Raw genomic sequence first — 23,355 nt, forward strand, 5'->3', positions numbered from 1 at the left:
AGAAGGGTGAGATTTCCTGCATACCTGAAAGATTACGTGGTATAACTCTATCGCTGAGAAGGTGGGGAAGTGGCGACATAATTTGCGTTAATGGAAGAGCCATCTGTGAAACTCTTCACATGCAATTTTCTTTTCCAGAGAGTGGCAACACTAAGCCTTCAAGTAGAAAAAGAACAATGACTGGTTTTCTGTCTGTGTAATTCTATTCCCAGAAAATGTAAATAAATATTAATCTTATTGGAGTCAGAACTGTGCTTAACATTCCCTGTGTACCAAACTTCCACAACGAGTGACATAACTTTTGGTTACAGAAACAGCGCAGACACTATGTCGTGTGCGCGTTGTACTCTTTACTGCTTTCCTACTTGAACTTCCTACTACTCCTTCCTTTGCATTCCCTGATGAAGTGTATTTTATTTACCATGGATCGTGGCGCCATTTCGTAATTACAACATAAGTATATTCCTAGTCAAGGAACACCGTTAAGGAATTATCAAATATTAAAAAGGATAAAATGCTTATACAAATGTGCAAACTAAATATAAAAGTAAAATTATATGGATTAAAAATTGATATATACGAGTAAATATATATTAAGCAGCAATTTATGAATGCTTCAGTTAATTTCATTGTTTAAACTGCTGAAATTTACACGTATATGCAAGATTTTTGCATTTTTGCATTAGTAAATTTCACAGTCTCAGAATCTACCGGTGGTTTTATACTTTCCTATTTCAGTTCAGGTATAAGATATTGAAAGCAAATGTCGATTTGACTCAAGTAAAACACACTGAGAGTAAGGTTTCCCATCGGAATGTTCAAAAATCGAAAGCTACTTCAGCTTTCGGGTGGAATGTTTTTAATTTTAGCACTATCACCTAATTGGGAGATCGTAGTTCTTGACAGCAACTTCCTTGGTACTCTCCAAACATCGGCGCCCTATCTTGGTTTTAAGAAAGAGCCGAATTTATTTATATACACGCTTTTGCAAAAGAATCGAAGCACCATGAAGGAAGTGGTTGTTTTTGATGAAATTGAATATGTGTATAGCTCATACACGGATAATAAAATGATTAAAAACTCAAGGTCATAGTACCTGTTCATGGCTCCCAATCACCCATTGAGTGTTCAAATTAGTAGTTGGTCGAATCGCCCCTGGCGGCAACGCATGCTTGAATTCGTCGAGACAAGGAGTGGTAGAGGTTTCTAATATCATCCTGCGACACATTCTGTCAGCCATTTATCAATCATCGCTACAGATCTACGATATTTTGTGGTGCCCTGATATGGCGGCCTACCATGCTCCAGACATGCTCGATTGTTGAAAGGTCTGATGACCTTGCTGGCTAAGAAAGAGTATCAATCTCCCGGAGACATTCTAGAGATATGCGAGCGGTATGTGGTCTGGCATTATCTTGTTGTAAACTGGCCCCAGGATGACGTGCCATGAAGGTTAATGCAACCGGTCACAGGATGGTACCAACATATCGTTGAGCTGTTAAAGATGTTAAGAAAATGACTAAAGATGACCTGCTGTCATAAGAAATAGCGCCCCACACCATCAACCCAGGGGTTATTGCTTCATGCCTTTGTAAAACAAAGGCTGATTGGGACTGCTGATCCCGTCCTCTCCAGACACGAACACGGTGGTCATCTGCTTCAGGAGTGAAGCGAGATTCATCGCTGAATGCTATGCGATGCCAGTCTGATGGCAGATATGATGATCGGCTGCGACACTACTCCAGACGACTACGCCGATGTTGTGGGGTCAAAGGCAAACGTCTTAAAGGCCTCTGTGAGCGTAACCCTGCTTCAGAACAAGTGCCGTGAGATGGTGGACGGTACCACGAGAAGTATATACGTGGCTGTAGTGCGTTGAATAGTCTAAAATAATACCGCTGGGGCGGTTCGTGCTTGGCGAACAATCATCCTATCCTGCCTCGCATTTGTGCTGCTTGGCCTTCCAGACCCTTCATTTCGTCAGGAATTTCCTTGTAGCAACTATTGCTGCCAACATCTTTGCACAGCATCGTCTGTACGCTGGAGGTGGCGGCCTATTGCTCGGTACGACAACCCAGCTTCACGCAACCCTACAAACGTTAATGCGAATTAACGTTCGAGCTAGTTTAGTTACTGTAAGGTCTTCGATATCGTCGTAATGGACTGTAAGGTCTTCGATATCGTGCTCTGTATTTACGGAATTACAATGGCAGCAACAAAAAAGATAAATTTTCCGCCTTTGTTACTGGTTTTATACTTTGCGAATTGCACACTAGAAATGCGCGCTATGATCGCAATTCCTGTTCATTTACCTTGAAACTGTGATCATTTGCATGTTCGATTAAGATGTTTTTGCTTACCAAATTTCGTCAAGATCGCAAAAGTCCTTTTTGGTGCTTCGATTTTTTTTTTGCAAAACAGTGTATTTATGATTTCCTCTCTTTAAATGGTTTTCTGGCTTCCTGATTGTCTGTTACATAAACGATTTAGTCCTCATTATAAATTTCGAAGTCAGAATTTTAAGTTTAAGAACTATAAATAAAGTTGAGTGCTTAATGAATTGTAACACGTTTTGGAAAATTTCAATAAACAAAAGTGTTAATTATTGAGGTTAGTTTTCGTTTTGCAAATTTCTTTTTGCTCAACGAGAAGTCTTTCGCAAGATGAGAAATTTTATTTTTCGAAATTTCATTTGCTTATGAGAACAGCCTTCTGGTTAATTTAGGTATTCATTCAAAGCATCATTTTATAATTGCATTTCTTAAAACCGGTAATATGAAGTGCAGCAGCTCAAGAGTTTATCCGGGTCATTGCTGTAGCGATTCCGGGGTGGTATGCTGCTCTGTATATAACTGCTTGCTCATCTCGCCATCTATTAGCACTGATCATTAGTGCATCAATGCATTAGTTTCTTATTACTAGTTCCCCATGTTCTCGAAGATACTAATGACCTTGGGATTTGATCCTGGTTCTTTATGTGGCAGTAAAATACCATACCAGTATCTCAAAAGAGCTATTATGGGGCAGATTCTGATATTCGTATTGATTTGTAGTGCTAGCGCTTTGATTAGTGATCCAGAGGTCGCTACAGTGGTGACCAAGCATTTGCATTCACTGGGGATACGAATTACCGCATAAACGCCAAGGCGAAGGCGCTCTCTTACATATGCTTCCACACACAACCGAAGAGCTACACACATGTCAACACTGCGTCCAAGTAAGCACGTCCACACAGGGCAGCTTCAGCATATCGATGCAATGCATCATCACAATCACGTCAACGAATCAACTCAGTCACATCAACGCACTGAACTTACAGCCATGTCCATAAGGGCTTGGGGAGAGAGTGTGTAGCGGTCTCGTGAGCTAATCAAAACATTCGTGCTATAAAGCAGTTCGAATATCAGAGGCCGTCGCAGAAGATCTCTTTTGCGATAGCGGTATGGTATTCAACTATCACGTAACAGACCCAGGGTCAAATCCCCAAACCGTTATAATCTTCAAGGGTGTACAAAATTCATCCACTGCATTTCTCATGGATTTTAACAGACAACGATACCAGCAAGCGACTACATACCGAGCAGCACCAGGCCAACATACCACTTCGAGATCACTACAAAATGCACATATTCACCAAACTTAAATTTCTGATTCTAAATAAAATAGGCGATTCAATGCAAAGTTGCATGTTTAAAGTATTTAAATAAGGAATTTACTATACGATTCAGTTAAAAATAATATTTTTAATCAGAATTTCAAATTTATGGGCATGCATCATATGCCCAAAGATCCTGGTAGCAAATAAAATCACCAAGAATGAAGTGCTTGGAACGCACACACATTCTTAGTGAAACCGATTGTGATATCCGTAGTAATCTAATCTATTTACTCCTTCGGGGCTAAGAAGAACGTTAGTTTTAAAGGAAGACTTTTTAAGCCTAAACTTTAGATTCGGAAATTTGTGGAAATTTAGTTCCGAGATTCTGGAATCTTTTGAAATAAAATGATGCACAAAGCAATGCGTATTATCTTTTATGTTATACGCGATTTCCGAAACATACACTCATATACTGCAGGAAAACAAGTCGTCAGCATTTGCAACAATTGTTCGCAGGTAGAGTTTTAGCAATAATAAGCCAATTGCGCTGCTCATTTCATGCCTTGGATGGTGTAATCATCAGAGCACTTGTTCCAAATTCTGTGAAAAGTGACTGTAAAACTTATAATTATTTACAGGTTAAAGTAATTTAAGTACACAACACTAAATTTCAAAATTAGTTCTCTGCTATGAGAGTTCTTATGAGAGCTATGAGAGTTGCTATGAGAGTTCGAAGCGGCATAGTTTATGAGTTCGAAGCGAATTTATTTTGAAAATCCACACCTACAGGATGCTCTTGAAGAATGAATAACATGACATTGAAAAAACTATAAGGCAAATGGATTAGATAGCTAACCGAAAAATGCATGAATACAGAAAGATAAATATCGAACAATTATATAAGTGACATAGTATCTACACTAGGTTATTAAGAAAAGCATAAGTCTCTTCACATTTTCTGCAAAGCACTAGTTATAGTTATATATTGGGATAATATTATTGTTATTTTTCCTAAGCTTTAAATCAAAATTGTATGCCATAAAATGATAGTAGGCACATACTAACTGGATGACATTCTATACTTCGGGAATTTTATTGTTATTTCTTTTATTGTTGTTTCTATTTATCTGCAACCAGATATTTGTCTCAGGCTGCAGTTCTGAGCCATTTGCAACTATTTGTGATTCGTGCAGCAGAAGTTATGCTCAGACTGGGCAGATTTAACATAGTATGAGAACGCAAGAGGATTTTATACATGAGCAATTTGTTGACAGTACATAAAACATTGTTACGGGCAATTAAAAGGTAGAGTTTTGCTTTACATGCTCTGAACTTCTAGATAACAGAGTGTATGTAAGGAGACCGTGAAATATTACGGTTGAGAATCACACTCAGATTAGTGACTCACATAGCCCAGAACAATGTTGTTTTATACAAGCTAAGGTTGCTAGTCATTTTATTTTTCTTGTGGAAAATTATTGCTGTGGCGAAATAGCCCTGATAAAATAAAAATCCACTTCGCCGGGTTTAAAATACTACGGTTTTTAATTTTACGCAATGAATACGAAAACGTAGTTAGAACAGACTCACATCTTTATTACCATTTTTTAAACTCAACTGCCAGATAGAATGAATATTCTAAGTAAACAATATCATTTTTATTGCCATTCCAAAAAGGTAAATATAAAACGATATAAATGTATTCATTTCCAACAATTGTTGTGGATTTTTCAGCATTAATTTCAATTTTCCAGCTCACAAAGCAGATGCGTGGATGTGATTTTGCAGTATTCGTAATGCCGGACGAAGAACATTTTGCGGAGGATAATAGTATCGTCAGTATAAATGTTGGTTATTTGTGGGATGTCGTGGTTGAATAGAGAGCTGAACTCTATTGTGGATTTTTAAAGCGAAAATGTATATATTAATATTTAATCCATTTTAAATTTTATCAATGTAACTTAAACATCTTTCTTGACAATTTAAAATGAATTCTATTCAAAATTGTACAATTAAGATATGAATTATTTTTCTTTTTAATTTACGCAGGCATGGTTCTAGCTATACATATGTAAAATATTTTTGCTTTCATTTGAGACGAACTGGCTTCAACTTCGCACGTGATGTTTTGATTAGCCGACCATACTCATTTTGAAACGAAACTTAACTAGCTGATTTATCGTTTTACCGTTAAGTGTGAAATATTCATCCACAAGTCGAAATTTCACTATCGAAATGTAATTGAATTTCTTCATGTAATCTTTTAAATGATACCCATGATTCTTAATTGGCAATACTGTGTTTGAAATTTATGTATAGCTGTTAAATAGAAATATTTATTAGTATTTGCTACTTTAAAACTGATACCCGGCAACTTTTCACTCAGACAAATTATCGCTTCGGTTTGCGGTAATTTCACTCTGAAAAAATGCTTGCATATATTTTGATCGCTGCAAAATGTTGGTAATTGTTATGTTTATAAGTTACACTAGCTTTATTGTTTAAGGTGATTTCATTTTGTAAAAAATGACTGAACCAAATTTGTGCTTCTATCGCAGCTTGTAATTAATATATTTGATAAATGTAAAAAAAATTGCTTTTATTTATAAATTTAGTTGTTTATAAAATAAATATTTAGTTATTTATAAACTAAACATAACGAACCATTTTTTAATAATGATAATAGTACGTATTAATTATGCATGATTCTGAAGATAGTTCAAGAGATGAATTAATCTATCGGCTGTTAGAAAATTAAAATAAGCATATGGAATTATTTATTTATTAATTTTTTTAGCTATAGCTTCAATTAATTTCATTGAATTAGCAGCAATTTAATTCCTACAGTTTTTGTTATAAAATTGGTTTAACCTGATGATTATGAATTTTTAGTGAGAAAGGGAAGAAAAATGATAAATTTAATAAATAGATGGACTGCAGTTGTAAATTTTTTTGATACTAATTTCAATTTAATATTTTAATATCTCTTTTTATGGTGTATACTCATGTATATACTTCTAAAACTACTTCTTATAGATTCTAATAGAAAATTCAAAGATGGCCAAAAAAGAAGATAGCATTCTACCATACCTTGTAGAACTGGATAAAAGCATAAGTTTGTCCATGAGTGTTGCAGCTTCCAAAAACTCTCCATTTGGTCATTATCGGCCTCACATGAAAGCATTGGAATATTCTTGTCATGGTGCATTTTGGATTAGTGGTAGCATAATTTGCCTCTGGTTTTGTGAAGATCCCAAAAAAGAAGCATTTTTCTTCAACTTAATTTTAGGTAAATATAAGTTAATCATTAATTAATCAATTTCAGAATTTATTATTTGTTTATGTTGAAATTTAGTTAATATTTTTGTACTTTCCAATTTTCCATACTCTCTCCGAAAAGCTGTATTAATGAAGAAATGCATGAAAAGTATTTGAGGCAAGCTGATGTTGGCAAAAAGTATGTGTGGCAAGTCAAATATTTTGAAAGCATTCCCTCAGATGGCTTTCCTTTTTTCTGAATATTTTTGCCATTATGATTGCAGATTATGCTCCCTCCTATTGTAATTTCAGCATATTAGTCACTGTAGTCTGTGGTGAAATCTTGGACTTGCCTTTCTGAATGCATAGAGCATTATGTGCAGCTCTTTTCTCCACTCATTTTAGGATTTTAGTTCTGAGGTCATATGCAATTCTGAGTTTGTCCAATTGTCTGAATTTTTTTTCACTGAAAATAGATCACTCTATACATGGGGGGGGGGGAGGGGGGGAAGAACTATGTCTTATATGGTAAAAGAAGAATTTTAAAAAATAGGCAGTACTGGTTACATTATTGAAATAGATATAAATAGAATCAAGTTAACATTTCTAGTCTTACCAGCTAGTTCATGACTTGATTGTATATAATCTGAAAAAATTGAGAAATAAATATTTATTTATACTGAAAAAATAAATATTTATTTATACAGAGGCTGTTTGTACATCTTTTAAACGACTTTGCTTTCTATAAAAAACATTGCCTGTGTGGGATTTTTTTTTTAACTACAGCTATATTTTTGAAAGTGTAAATTATCTTCTGCTACTTGATAATTTTATTTTCATGCAAAATGGTGGTTTTTAAGAATCAATGGATGGCAGGCTATGTTTGTGCTCTTTGCAAAGAAAATTATTTGTATCTATTTATTAGAAAATGCTGTGAAAGCCATGATTTTTTGTTATCAAAAGCAACAATAGATAATATTGTCAATAAGAAAGGGGGGAAAAATATGAGAGTTTGGCTCCAAGTAGAAAAATTGTTCAAAATAAATAGCTAAGGAAAAAACATAATGCTTTGAATGTTGCAGAGCCAAGAACTTTAATGTTAAAAGAAAATTAGCCGAGTCAAAGGACAGTTGCATAATCCTTAAAATTCTCTGTCAACTGAGAATTTTCTGAACTGGGTCTCAGTGTCAACTGAGAAACAAAATAATTATAGCTGATTTGAATCTTAAAAAAGGTGAAAAACATAATCTGCATTGTCTTTCTCCACGACATACCACCGAAAGCAGAACGTGCTGCAGAATTCTCTAGAGAAACAATTATTCAGACAAAAATAGAAAAATGTTGTCACAATGGATGAATCTTTGATATATTTAAATGACCACAATAAAAAGAGATGTATTTAGTATCATCAAGGAGAGGGAAAAAATCTTAAAACATGGTTAAAAAAATCTAAAGAAAGTTTTTTGAAGGCATTAATGATTGTGTTTGGTTTTTGATATAATGGCAAATAAATGTTAAAGAGAGTGCAGAAAACTGTTAAGTTCAATTCCACATATAATCAGGAACATATTTTACACTAAATTTTTACCCACAGTGCCATCAATCAGAACTGCATTCAAGACAAAGCAAACAGTCACTGTCAAAATCCATTTTTAACTTCCTGGGAAAAAAATGGAACTAAAAATGTATATCAAGGCTCACTCATATCCCTACTAAATCTATTGATGTATCATTATTGGATTTTTGTGCTTTTGGACTTTTAAAAAGCAGATGTTCAAACATCAATGTACAACCCTCCTTGGACTTTAGAAAGCTGTTAAAGGGATAAAACACCTCTTCCGATACTAAAAAAAGCTCTTTATTGTCATGGAAATTATGGTGTAGGGAAAAAAATAATAAAAATAAGTGTTATGAAATGGAACATTTAAAACACAAAATGTTTAGGTAAAATGCTTCTGTAAGTACAATGAAAATCATCTTAAAAATATATTTAACAACCTCTGTATTTATAAGGCTTTAAACAAATTAAAAGTAAATTTGTACTATTCATTAGTCAGTGACTGAAAATATTTGGTATCTATAGTTCTTACAATTCTCTTAATATTTGTGCATTATTCTTTTTTTTTTTTTTTTAATGTTTGAATTAGCATTCGGATTTTAATTTTTCAAAGTGGTAGAAGTAAATATATTGTTTATAAATAGAGCTTTAGGAAGTATTTTTAAAATTTTTAGTTGCCAAGATTTTAAAACTTTGATAATTAGGTAAATAAGACCAAGTTTACATTAATTGTAACCCACCTAGATGGGAAAGTGGTTAGTGACTCTGACTACTGTACTAAAGAGCATGGGTTCGAATCTCAGAGAAGGCATTAATGTAATTTATCCATCCCTTCATAAGAGGCAATGATGGCTTACCTGTTAGGTGCCTCCATAATAAAAGAGACCATCTCTTCTGGCCTTAGTAATAACCAGCGCCTATAAATGGCTTGAATATGCTATTGAAGGGAAGAAATATACAGTGTTGGGAGCTGTAATGTAAATTGGCAGCAAATAAAATAACAAATATGTAACTATTTTCTTAAATATATATATATTTTTTAAAGCAGCATTTTTGTTCTTTTTTTCTGTGTGTTATTTATTGGTAGATCTGTTTTTCGGTTAATAGAAGCTGACATACAGTCAAACTATTGATGTGGGTTTGACTCCTCTGTGAGCCTTGGCAGTTCTTTTCAGTTACAGGAACCATGAAGCCAAACATGGCATAGACATCATGGCAAATTCTGGCGTAAATCACTGTTAATTCTCACTATTTGTGTTATAATCACTATTTGTGTTATACTGCAAGCTAGATGTATTTCTACCATTTTGTTGCAATGATAAAAATCTGCAGTTGCTGATGACCAAAGAGGACATTGTAACTTTCAACAGAAGGAAATTTAAAGCTTCTGTTGAAAGTTATACACACACACACACTTTCAACAGAAGGACATTTTATTGCTACAGTATTTTTGTCCATTAAAGAGTTTTTGGCACCAATAATTGAGTTATGGTCATCAGAATTTTATTATCGCACAATATTTTTTATTAAGTAAAAGGTGATCAACTCCCATTATAATTCAGATTTTTATCACATTTATTGTCAATGTGTTTGCGTTCTTGTTTGCAACAACTTGAAAAACAGTCACCAACCCGTAGTCCCTGTAACTGATAAGAACCAGCTTGTCTGTTATACAGGTGTGCTGTGCTTTCTTGCAGGTGCAGTATTGGTGTCTGCGCCTGCAAATTCCTGTTATATGTTCTTGGCATACCCGTGCAACATTTTTGGTGACGAGTTGTTTAAGTGATCAATGGGTTCAGCCATTCTTGACAATTGCATTTGAGCAAGTTGTGTATATTGTTGAAGGAAATTCTGAATGATATAATAAACTTGAAAAATCTTCTTTTTTGATTTCAAGTAAGAGTGTATTGTTAACGAAACTTGTGTTAACCAATGCCACTAAACATGCAGGCATTATTGCAGCATGGGTGAATGTATCCTAGTGTGGCGATACTAAAGGAACTTGTTTTTATAAATCAGCAACCACGTGTTCGTATCTCTAGTTGTAATTGTAACGGAGATTTTCAAGACACGCTAAAATCGCTTCATGCTCTGTCGCCGTCACGCTCGGTTGCATTTTATCATCCGATGTAAATGTTTTTAGTGCTAATGTAATGAGTAGTTATGGGGTAATTGTTGTAATTAAATTTTTATTATTTAAAATCAACCATCTCTATGTGTGTTAATTCATCATACAGTGGAGTCTAACCAGGCCTCTGCAGATATTTATTGTTGCACTCAGCACACTGTAACACTAGAATGATTTTCAGGTTCTTGAGAGTGAAAAGAGACATGATGTTAGTATCACATTGTTGCTGTCAAGTATGAGAAAACAATTATGATTAAAAGTTTCCAGTGAAGAAAATCCTATAGTTTCTGTCTTTCCAAGTTTCTTATCACATCTCCTGGTCTCCTCATAGATCACCAAATCTTCCATTTGCAGCCTTTCCTATGAAAATTTTTTTTTAATTAATTAAGCTTGTTCTGTTTCCTCCAAACAGCATAGTTTTTCTGATTAAATTTTATTTCGGATTTTCTTAATCTACTGTTGAGATATGTAGAACTTTTTATGAAGGTTCAACCAATATTTGATTAATTAATATAGTACCAATTCTGAAATCTAGATATACAGTATTCAGAATGATGTGATATCAAGACTCCCCCCCCTCCGCCGCTTCTACAAAAGATTGAAGCATATAGTATTCAAGAAAAAGGTGTGTCGTAAAAGATATTTTTCTCGCAACTGACATTCCTATGTGCGACTTTTAAACCTCAGCCTGATTAGGGAATTACTCTGCCAATGAAAATACATTTATTGACATTAGTTATGAATGTGCGTTCAGCCTTTCGAGTGGTTATCAGGGGATAGCATTTTGCTATCTAACCTTAACCCTTTATGTTAACGTCGGAATTTCAACAAAAAAAGTTGTATGCAGTCAATTTAGTCCTAAAGGAGCATACAGGTAAAATTTTGTAAAAATTGCACTTACCGTTTTAATTCTGTGGGTGTTCCATGAGGTGGAACACTGTGCCGCCAGAGGTTTTAAAAGTGCGACTAAGCGAGCATTGCAGTGAAGCACAAAAATGAGTAGAAGCGTTTGTATAAGAATGAAAAAACTCTGTATTATGGCTGTATATATGGTTTCCTGGATATACACAATATTCTTGAATATATACAGTTAAATGAGATAAATACAGTCAAAAGTCGTTAATCCAGACTCGTCGGGACTTCGGCGATTCCAGATTAGTGATTTTTCCGGATTATAGATCATCAGTTTAAATCGCGTAAGATGGCATGCAGAAATTCTAAAATTAAAAATATGAAACCGTAATTTATGAAATAAAGAACAATTATGATCTAAAGGGTATCAAAATTTACAAAAAAAAAAGCTTAATATTTATTTGTTTACTTTATTAAACATTTCTTTCAATGTAAGTTGTTTAAATTGCTTCGTTTTATGTGATAATACTTTCTCTTTAATTCTATAAACAGACATAATTTTTTGTTCAGTTACAAAGTTCCGCTGTTCAAGTCCCGTTAATTGCTGTGCCGAGTATAGCGACTAACTTGTCAATCGAAATTTTTTCGTTTTCACTAACCTCTCTGTCACATTCTTCATGTCTTTATCCATTTTTTGCAGCAATTCCACTTTTTGTTGGATGGACATCGAAACATACTTTCGTTTTGTACGATCCTTTGGGAGCTCCAGATTCGGAAATTCTATTTGACATAATCGAAAGTTCAAGTTTACTTTTATAGTATTGCTCTTACAGTCTGCAAAAAATAATAAGCCGGATCCAATTCGAAAATTAAGGAACAACACAATCATCAACATTAACTGAAATAATTAGATAATTTTAGCTTATACCGTTTGTTATACATAAAACGCGCACACGAAAATGTATTCTGCGCTTGCGCACACGCAAATGCGCAGTCGTAAGAGGTCTTACGCGCATGCGTAAACGCCCATGCGCATGTGTCAACGCGGCGCATGCGCAGAAAGTTTTTAGCTTTGAGGTCCGGATTATAGATCATTCCGGATTATGGGTGTCCGAATTAACGACTTTTGACTGTATCTATATACACGAGTCCTATATACAAAAATATTTACAAATTTTTGGAAAGAGTTAAACCTCTCCGCGCCGTTTATGGAAAATTAATAATAAAAAAATTAAGTACGATTAATATTAACAATAAAGAAAAATAAGCCTATAATATATACATATACAAAAAATATCTACACAATTATTGAAAATAAACAGGAATGAGACTAAAATGCGACAGCAAAAAATTCGCGCAGGTCTAATTAAAGATGAGTCAAGCTACTAATAAAATTCCTGCCTAAAAACTATTCCCAAAAAATTCGAGATGCCAATATTAGGGCTTTCATAACACAAAACACACCTCACCCCTCAATACTGCTTTGTTTGAATTCATTCCCTCCCCAAAACAGCGGAAACAGAAAACGTAAACAACGGATGTTCTCTCCTAAGCACAGATGTTCTGATTCGTAACAGCACGAGATCGCTAAAGGTGCAGTGTTCCCGCTAATGGAACACCCAGTTTCATTCAATGATTCTGCGTATGGTTTTCGTATGAGAGATTAAAAAAAAATATAGAACAAATAATTTGGAGTACAGCCAGCAAAATTATGCCTAAATTTTTTTCCAAATAAAATTTTTTATATCCTTAAAAAAGTAGAGAAAATTACTTGAAAAAAAGTGGATTTTAATAACACATAATAAATGAAAATTATGTGTCTCCTTGTGATATGCTGCTATCTACTGTTTAAAAAGAAAAGTTCAAAGTATATTATAAAGGCATTTTTATCTATTTATGGTTGAATTTAAAGGTTTCAGAAGCGATTCAATTTGGGTGTTCCATGTAGTGGAACACTGAGCCGCAAAGAGTTAACAATAAATGAAACCTGAAAATATATTTATTTGGGTTGTTATGTTCTGATTTGCTTAAGCTTGGTGTGTATTGTGAATTATGCTTTTTCTTACTGAATGACTGATTTGATCCAGCCTGTTATTTTGTTCAATCTATTAATGTTAATCTTACCAAAATTACAGCTTTAGTACGTGATAATATTTCTGTTTTATTCTTTTTTCGATACTCTATATCCATCAGCCAATCAATATCTGAATTTTTTGTGTACTGAAATGTCAATATAGAGTAAGTTTTTAAAAACCAGCACAACAGTTAAGATATACAATAATTCTAAAAATAATTTAGTATAAAACCTGATGTGTGGAGCATTGCAAGAATCATGAATGAACATGTCTGCAGATGTTATAAAAATGGCAGCTACAAATTTCATAACGATGAAGAAAGCCTAGAGGAGAGCTCTCTTCTTAGGCTTTTTGAAAGTCTTTATAGTACTCTACTTTCATAAAGTGATGAGAATCTGTATTTAAAGTCAGAATATTAAACAAAATGTGTAAACAATGGAAAGAATTTTTAAGCTTTTATAACATCAAAAATAAAACAGTAAAAGGTCTATGATAATTTTTTACTGTTTGACATTTTGGAACTATATTATTAATAAGAGGGATGATTTTAAAAATTTAGAATTGCTAGATTCATATGAATGTTCATCTGGAAAGCTGAACAAAAATAAATTAATGAATAGTTAATTAAATTTTAGAGATAAAAGTTCAATTCATGACAAGTAGTTAAATATTAAATTAAAATGCTACAGCTTATTTTATTTGGGATTGCAGTTTCTCTCAAAACTTAAGAATTACATGAATGAGGCTTCAGTGGACTATCCCTGAATTTAAAACTTGGTTAACAGTGAATTTTGTAGAAATATAGATAAAAATTTTATCCTCTAACTCTTTTATTTGTTACTGACTTGTAGTAAAAAAAATACTGAAACCTGCAGTAAAAATGTTAGGATCTTAAAGGGGGGGGTTTACATCCAGCAAGAATTAAGTCTATTAAATGGCAATATGGTGACTCTCTTATTTTGCCATTTACATCTAGAAAGTGTATTGTTGAATCCATGTGTGTTACTTGTACATCTTATTTAAATTTCTATACTCTTAATTTTGCTTGCAAGCTTGAATTCACATTTCAGTTCAATTGATTTTATCACCATTAAAAAAGTAGAAAATTAAGAACAAGCAGTCAGTGGCAAAAATTTTAGCAAAAGTTAAATTTAAAAATGAGAAAAGTATCTTTTTTTTTGTCATTATATTGAAAAATATTTCTGAATCATTAGAGAATGAATTTAAAATGCTGCTTCTGATCTAACTCAAATGTCATCATTGTGAAAGATCTCTCAAAAATGCTTGAAGTCAAGATTTATTATTGTAGTTTTTTAAGGGGGTGGAGAAAGATTCTCAGAAAAGTTAGAAATGTGCAATGTATGTTAAGTATTCATAATGTTCTTTAGGTTTAATGAATTATTATATATCAATATAAAATAATTTTGTATTCATATGTAAATCTAAGCTTGCAAATGTTTTGAAACATATATTTCATTACACTGCACTCTGTAATTCTGCACTTTTGTGTTGGGAAAAATTCTGTAATATTTTGAGAATGAAACAATATCAAATAAATTTACTTTGACTTGCAGGAAAACATTTTTTAAAAAATTTTCTGCATAATACTGCATATATTTTTAGAAAATTTAACAGTAATCTGGATACTGTTTTATTACAGAATTGAGTTGAATATGTAATTTTAAAGATACCAAATTAAATTATTCTTGAGGGCTAAAATTAAATACAACAGCTAAGAATTTTAAATGAAAAGCATTTTTTCTTTCTTATTACTGTGCTGTTTGTTAAAGATATAAAGTAGTCTATTCTTATGAATAAAAGTAGAAATTTAAGATCATCTGAATGAATTTCTGAGATATTTTTTATACATATTTAATCAATTTTTAATATTGTATAATATATAAAGTTATAAATTATTGTATTATATATTTTCTGAAACAATGTGAGGTATTTATGTTTATTTTCAGCCCTGATCTTGGATATCGTATTTGTAGCTATTTTAAAAGCAAGTATATCAAGAAAGAGGCCAGCTAATAATGAAGAAGGTGATATGTTTCTCACATTATCTGTTGACAAGATGTCCTGTCCATCTGGTCATACGTCCAGAGCTGTACTACTGACTTATATATTGATAGCTTCAAGTCCTCACATGTATCTCCTACATCCAGTTTTAATTCTTTGGTGTATGTGTACATGCTTTTCGAGAATATGTCTTGGAAGGCATTATTTTGGCGATGTTTTATTGGGAGCATTTTTAGGATATGTAGAGTATTGCATTATGGATTATATATGGGCTGGCCCAGAAACAGCTACATGGTATCTAGACTTTTTCCGAGATTCGGGTAGTATTGTAGATGATTTATAAGAGCAGAATGTCAGTTTATTAGAAATTTTTCATAATTAAAAAAAATTATAACTGTGTTCTACATACATGTCCTATTATACTTGATTGCTGTCCTGAGAGACATTTTGCTGTGAACCAGCCACCACACAGTTTGATTGGTTTTTTGCCATTACACATCTTAAATCATCTATTTGCATGTCAGAATGATTATACTTTTTTTATATTTGTTCTCAAGATTGTAATTTAAATGTAGTGCTTCAAGCAATTTTAGTTCCTAATACTGAAGAACTTTATCAGATTATTGAAAAGAAGTATAAAGTTGTTTTTACTTATAATTTTAATAACAGTACAGCATAAATATAACTACCTTTAAATTGTTTAAACAGGAAATAATTTTCAAAATTACATCTGGTTATATCCCCAGAGCATGTCCTACTGACATATACTGATAGCTTCAATTCCTCACATGTATCTCCTACATCCAATTTTAATTCTTTGGTATATGTGTACATGCTTTTCGAGAATGTCTTGGAAGGCGTTATTTTGGTAATGTTTTACTGGGGGCATTTTTAGGATATGTAGAGGGTTGTGTATGGGCTGGCCCAGAAACAGCTAAATTGCATCTAGACTTTTCCAAGATTCGCATAGTATTGTAGATGATTTATAAGAGTAGAATGTCACCTTATTAGAAATTTTTCATAATTTTTAAAAAATTATAAGTGTTCTAGATATATGTCCTATTATATTTGACTGCTGCCATTCGAGACATTTCGCTGTGAACCAGCTACCACATGGTTTGATTGGTCTTTCGCCACTATACACATCTTAAATCATTGATTTGCATGTCAGAATGATGGTACTTTTTATGTTTATTCTCAAGATTGTAATTTAAATGTAGTGCCTCAAGCAATTTTAGTTCCTTATACTGAAGAACTTTATCAGATTATTGAAAGGAAGTATAAGGTTGCCGTTTTACGTATAATTTTAATAACAGTGAAGCATAAATATAGCTACCATTAAATTGTTTGAACAGTTTTTAATGCAATGAGCACAATATATTTATCAGTGGTTCCCCCCCTTTTATTGTAGTTATGTTCACGAATGGGGCATTTCTCACCTAAATTTTAATACCAAATGTTCATGACTTTTTTTGAGTGAAACTTTACCTCATCATATCTGTTATGTCAGTGCATTACTGGTTGGTTCATATTAGACAATTTTTACGTTCAGTGCGGATATCATTATGAAAGGTTTGGAGAATTATTTGTCTTTAGATGTAACTGTTATGTCTTCACATGTAGTGTAATAAAAAGCACATAGCAGTGTAATAAAATTAACAAATGGGAATCTATTTTTGGAAGGTGAGATAACATTTATTTCATGATTACAAAAATTGACCAATTATATGCATTGTCATATCTCATTTGATGACTTAAATATTTAAAGAATTATGGCTATCATTTGTGATTACAGGTGAGAAATTTTGCAGAAGGCCAAAGGTGCTAAACTAGCTTACTTTCATGTTTGATATAATCTAAATCTAGTGCTCAATGTCTTATAAACAACATTTTGTCATAGAAATTGTAAATATTTGTTTTAACATAAATGGAAAATGATCCTGTATTGCTTTCATTATTTTCTGATATCAATTAAACCACTGCATTTAGTATAATAATTTTGTTTCATTTTTAAATCAACTGTGTATATATATATATATATATATATATGTATAGTATAAGCTTTTTTTTGACAAAAATAAAGTAATATCCCATCCTTGATGACTACAGCATAAAGAGCTTATATTTTGCTCATTTTTACTCCCCCCCTTCCCGAAAAAAAGCAGTTTTTGTAATTGAGCCTGTGATTGCTTCAATGCAGTTTTTCTATGAAAGGTAGATTTATAACTGAATGCTAATAAAGTAGATTGTACTGGCAGGATATAGTTCACTATTGATTGCTAGTTGTAATTCACTATTAGTGAAGATTATGATACATATTCTGCTCTAGTCATAATTCTTTTTTTTTTTTTTTCCTCTCTGTGTAAAACTAAGCGTGATAAATTAATTATTGTAAATCTCTACATCCCCTAGAAGATTTACCCAGATGATTAAAAATTCTCTTCGGAAGAAATGCTGCAGGAAAAAAAAAAAAAAAAAAAAAAAAAAATCTTTTGTTGATGTTTGTAATATTTTAAAATAAGCTCAAAGCAGCAGTTTGTTTTATTTTGTTACATTTTACTGAATATCCTTTGAGACAATCTGCCCATTCGTGGGTTTTGTTATGAGAGGTTAAATTCAAGTAATATTCACAGTAATCAAGTTACAAAAGAGTGCTGGTGTCTTCCAGAAGTAGGTAAAAGTACTGAAAATTTTATTACTTATGTAATTTTCCTAAAATATTAAATCTTGAAGCATAATTTTTCCTATACTTCTCTGTTTATAGTATTGAAAAGTTAGAAAAAATGTGTAACTTTCTTCATTGTTTTGTGTAAAATGTTTTTAGCTGTAATTTTTCAATGTTGAAATAGTTTAAATTTTTGTGTATAAGAATTTTTAAAATATTTTTTAGGAGAAATCTAATTCTCTTCTTGTTACATTATACTCTTGTCATGAGTTATTTCCAAAATGCAAAGAAATTTGTGGGACTGGTAACATATGTAACATGTTTAACAGATAAAATATAATAAGCATTTCTTGACTTCTGAATTTAGAGCATGTCTGTACATGTATTATTATTTTTCTAGCTAAATTTTAACTGAAGTTATAAAAAGTAACTGGGAGATATGGTTTGTTGTTGGTTTGCAAATGCTAAGATGTTTAAAGATTATCTTTCATACTTGGGTTGTAAATTATCCTGCCGTTGCTAGAAATTCTTAATATTGTAAACAATTCTTAAAAAAATCAATTTTCAAACCTTTTTTTTTTTTTGTAATTTAAGGAAGAAGCTTTATTATATTTTTATGAAAGAGTTTTATTAAAGGTACAGCTTTTAATAGTAATGATGTAATAATAGATTCACAAAAATATACTTTAAAATAATATTTTATTTTGATTAGTTAACATGAAAATGTTCATTTAAAAAATTAGTAGTCTTGATATATTTTCTGCCTAAATGCTATTTATATTATCTGTTTTAACTTCAAGTGGTGGTTCTTTTGCACATTTAATTGGCATATTAAAGTTTTTCTAAAACATGTCTTCCAGACTAATCTTGAACTATAGCAAAGTTTACATTTGAGCTTCAAATAATCGGCGATGGCATAATTTTGGTTCATAACTCTTGAGCAGCCATTGAAGGACAATATATTTTTGAAAAATCATGGCTTTTTCTAGTAATTTTCATAGCTATATAATTAAGTTAATGAAATAAAGGAAAAATTTCTCTATTTAATCATAGCCAACAAGAATTTTTATTAATGGAGTAAACATTTTTTTTCATTTTAATACATAATCAAAAAGTTTGTTGTTGTGAGTTTCAAGTATTTAAATTGATTTTTTATTAATAGCTATGCTAAATAGGCAAGAAATGAAGACCTGTAGAATTGCCTTATTATATATGTTTGTATTTAGGAGGTATTGTAATATCATATTAGAAATTTTCTGCTCTGCTAATATATGAAATATTTATGGAATACAAAAATGCATTTGGATTTTGCATTTTATACATCTATTTCACATGCTATTTATAATTTCTTGATTGTTTCAACCGAATAAATATTTCAAAATAAATCAAAGCTAAGATTAAAGGTTTTGTAAAGGAACCAATATGTTAATGGAGCACTTTTATTATTAAATATTATATTTTGTTGTGTGTTACTGTTATGTTTTAGCCTTTATAGAAATATGTCAGTAGTTCTGCTATTAAATGAACATGTGAAGTAGTTTATCATTATTATTACAGGAAAATAACATTTGTTACGTTTTTCTTTGTTAATTCCTTATTTTTAGTTTTAGTTTTAAAACTAAAATAGTTAAATTTTATTGATAGGGATTCTTTCCTTCCTGATTTCTCCCAAATTTGCTGATTTCTCCCAAATCTGCTTTTTAATTAACAGTTTTATATGTAGTTTATCTATATACATCTGTAACTACTAAACAAATTAAAATAGTTTTTAACCTTCTCTTTTGCAAGTTTGAAAATTGTATTTATTTAAACCATACATTTACAGCTTGTGAAGTAGATTTTTGTAATTTAACTTAATATTTTTCAAAACCAAGTTTAAAAAACTTTCAAAATAATTTATATGACTTAGTTTAAATCTCAAGCGAATTACATATATGAAATTTTCATTATATTAAAACATATCTAATGTAGAATTGGCTCTAGCAATGTCATAACCATTTCTGAAATTACTGTGAATTAAAACATATTAAACATATCTAAAAAATAGGAGTAAGCTTGTAAAGTAAATTTTCACTTCTAAGATTTTTAATAACAAAATAGTTGTATAGTAACTGAGATTTTTGAAAATATGTGCTATGCCAAAAAAGATTAAAACAAGAGGAAAACTGTGTTTGTATATGGTGTATTTGCCTGTTTCTTTGCTTGTTATACATAGCTAACATAGGGTTGTGGCTGCACATACATTGTTCAAGTAATTTATGCTTTTTAGATGATTATTTGAATTAGTGTTTTATATATTGTAAAGTAATGTGATTTTGAACTTCACCCTAAGTATTAGAATCTGTGATACACACTTGCTAAATCGAAGTCTTTATATAACTTTTTATAGTACAAATGTGTGATATGGAATTGCTGTGCAATTAATATAATAGAAAATGTCTTTGAAGTCTGATATAGTCTTTATTATATATTATTCTTTTATTAAAAATGTAATTCAGCTGTATATATTTTATATGCTAATTATTTAGCATATTTCTTAATTGTTTTGGTGTGCAAATAAAAGTAATGTTGAAATGAAAGAAAGGACTATTGAAAAATCTAGAGTTTAAATGAATTTGAGAAGATTCACTATTTTATAGTGTGCCTTTTTTTGTAAAGTTGTGTTTTTATTATTTCATTAAAATCTTCATTGGTGACTTCTTAAATCCTTTTTTATTCTTATCTTTAATGTTAAGTTTTTCTCATAACTATCTTTCAGTTATTTATTTTTGTTTTGAAGAGTGCATTAGTGAAAGCTTTATTGAGATTAGATTGATGCTCATTTTGCCATTCATGGGAAAAAGGCATATTATTTGTATGTGCTACTTTTCAATATTTGCTATTTTTATTTGATTAAAAATAGATTTTCATTGAATTTTGTGTATAATTTACATTTTTGATACAAAACCTTGTATTATAATTGTTGGTATTTATGTGAATGAAAAGGTTATACAAGATAAGTAATTCAAAAATATGAATGATAAGCATATAGTATGCTGCATTAGGAAGAATACTCATAATTTGTTATTAATCAGTATTAATACGTAGTTTTTCTCTCCTATTGCAAGAAAGTTTCATATATTTGTCAATAGTTTCCTCACATATTAATTCTTTAAACTGAAAATTTTCTATAGCATCAGTGCACTTTTCTGTTAGCATCAATGTTTCAATAGCTATTTTGAATTATTCAGACTTGCAAAATCTGCATCAGTGATTTATCAGGAGTAGACTTGTCAATTGTTTACATAATGAGCATTGTATGTGGTGAAATATAAACTGGTGTCTAAATTAAACGTAAACTAAATTTAATGTGCTTTGTCAGATCTTGTGCTTGTTATCTATCCAATAGGAGTGATTAAACTATAATACTTTTCTAAATTTGTATTTACCCAATTTGAATATTAATAGTTTGCTGATAGTATGGACAGTTAATATTGGTATTTTTCCTAAACAATGATTAAGAAAAATATAATTTTATTAGCATTTTCATATTAATTTGAGATGATTTCCTACTTGGGTGCATAATGGCATGACAGTCAAATCTTCTTTGTCAAATGTTAAGTCTTTATTTAATAATTTTAACTATCATAACTATTAAAAGTAATTGGTTAGGATAAGGTTCTTAAGTAATTTTACTTACAAGCATTTTTCAAAATGCATTTTGGAACATCCTGACTAACAAGTTCTTACTCTTCCAAAAATTTTAAGAAATACCATGTTTAGTTGCATGTTTCCCTTCCTTGTGTATCCCCCTCTAGGTTTTCAGCTTATTATTTAGAAACTTCCAATTTATGGTAAGGATGTAGAATGCATCTGCAATAAGAAATTATTTTGTGTAAAAAAAAAAAAAAAAAAAAAATATATATATATATATATATATTGAAATTAGTAAGTCCTTTGAAAAACATAACACAGTAATATTAGTGTGTCTTTATGTATGCCTTTTAATGTGTTGTGCTTAAGTCACCTCTTTAGAAATAGTGTACACAGTGCATCTTTCCTTGCCTGATTTTTGTGCAGTAAAATTAGAATGAAAATGGTGGGGATACAGTAATTAAAAGGCATGAGCCTTATTAAGAAAAGAGTATATTTAAAAGATAGACTAATTATATATAGTCAATAATAAATAAAATTATAGAATACTCCTCTGATCTTTGTTAATTTCTTGGCAAGTTATTATGGTATTCTGTAGCTGAATTATTTATTCTGCAAACTATTAAAAGAAGTGTAAAATTCTATAAAAATTTACATTAAAATATATGCAACAAGAAATATTCATGACTCAAGCTTTGCATCTTTTGAGATGTTGGTCAATGATCTGATGTATTGCAAAAATTAGTCTCCATAATTTAAGATTTTGGGGTGATCATTTGTAGATCTATTGGCTCATAAGACTTAACATGATAGGTACAATTTTAATGTCTTAATAAATAAGGAGTAAATAAAAATAAAATAAAAGGCGCTGGTTACAGATTTATTAGCCACTAGTTTTTTGTTAGCTCAATTAAATGGAAATATATAGTTATAAAGCATCATAATATTTTGTACATTATTTGAGTATGCTTTGTCTCAAAATTTATGTTGCAGTACAAAATGGCTTGTAGTTATTTCTTCTAATTTATATCCAAAGCAGATTAGTGAAAATATATTATAATTTTGTACATATGCTTAGTGCAGCAGTAATGTTGAATGATGTGAAACATACTACATTTGTGTTCTTAGCACATTGGTTGGATTGAAACTCTTAAGTAATGAAGTCCAAAAATGTTTCCGAAAATTTGTTATTTAGGCTGATTTAAAGCTGAAATAGGATTATCTCAAGTATCCAACTGCTAAAGCACTAAGGATTTAAGGCTGTGTTGTCAGCTTAAACAAAATTTCTATGGATAAAAATGTAATGATTTAATAGGTTGAAAAACATACTGGCATATTATTTCCCTTTTATGAGAATGCATAATTATCTCATCTGGAAACTCTTCCTAATGCAGTAAGTCATGTGTTGCTGTATCAACATTTGTGATGAATAAATATTTGTAATGATGCATACTTTTTCATTATTGTGCATTTGCTTCTTTGCAAATTCTGTTTTCACATAAATACAGCTTGTAAGTAAAAAATATACAATAGTACAATGAATGCACTATCATACCAAGTATAATA

At 31.1% G+C, this 23,355-nt stretch overlaps 1 protein-coding gene across 1 annotated transcript; it reads left to right on the top strand.

Annotated features, from left to right (window-relative positions):
* Window positions 1-5,699: 5,699 nt before the first annotated feature.
* On the top strand, window positions 5,700-23,237 carry LOC118181159 (polyisoprenoid diphosphate/phosphate phosphohydrolase PLPP6-like). Its single transcript, XM_035350235.2, has 3 exons — window positions 5,700-5,835; window positions 6,635-6,887; window positions 15,437-23,237. Exons 2-3 carry the CDS (start codon window positions 6,656-6,658, stop codon window positions 15,832-15,834), a joined length of 630 nt encoding a protein of 209 aa, XP_035206126.1. The 5' UTR covers window positions 5,700-5,835; window positions 6,635-6,655; the 3' UTR covers window positions 15,835-23,237.
* Window positions 23,238-23,355: the final 118 nt, after the last annotated feature.

The sequence above is a fragment of the Stegodyphus dumicola genome, chromosome 4, assembly GCF_044657685.1.
Source record: "Stegodyphus dumicola isolate Sdum_Otavi_A_Nest chromosome 4, ASM4465768v1".
In the NCBI taxonomy this organism is placed as follows: Eukaryota; Metazoa; Arthropoda; class Arachnida; order Araneae; family Eresidae; genus Stegodyphus; species Stegodyphus dumicola.

Bases quoted from the DNA above. Each gene is read 5' to 3' on its own strand.
- LOC118181159 (XM_035350235.2), top strand. From the start codon at position 6,656: ATGGCCAAAAAAGAAGATAGCATTCTACCATACCTTGTAGAACTGGAT. The intron at 6,888-15,436 runs GTAAATATAAGT...GTTTATTTTCAG, and splicing joins TTTCTTCAACTTAATTTTAG to CCCTGATCTTGGATATCGTA.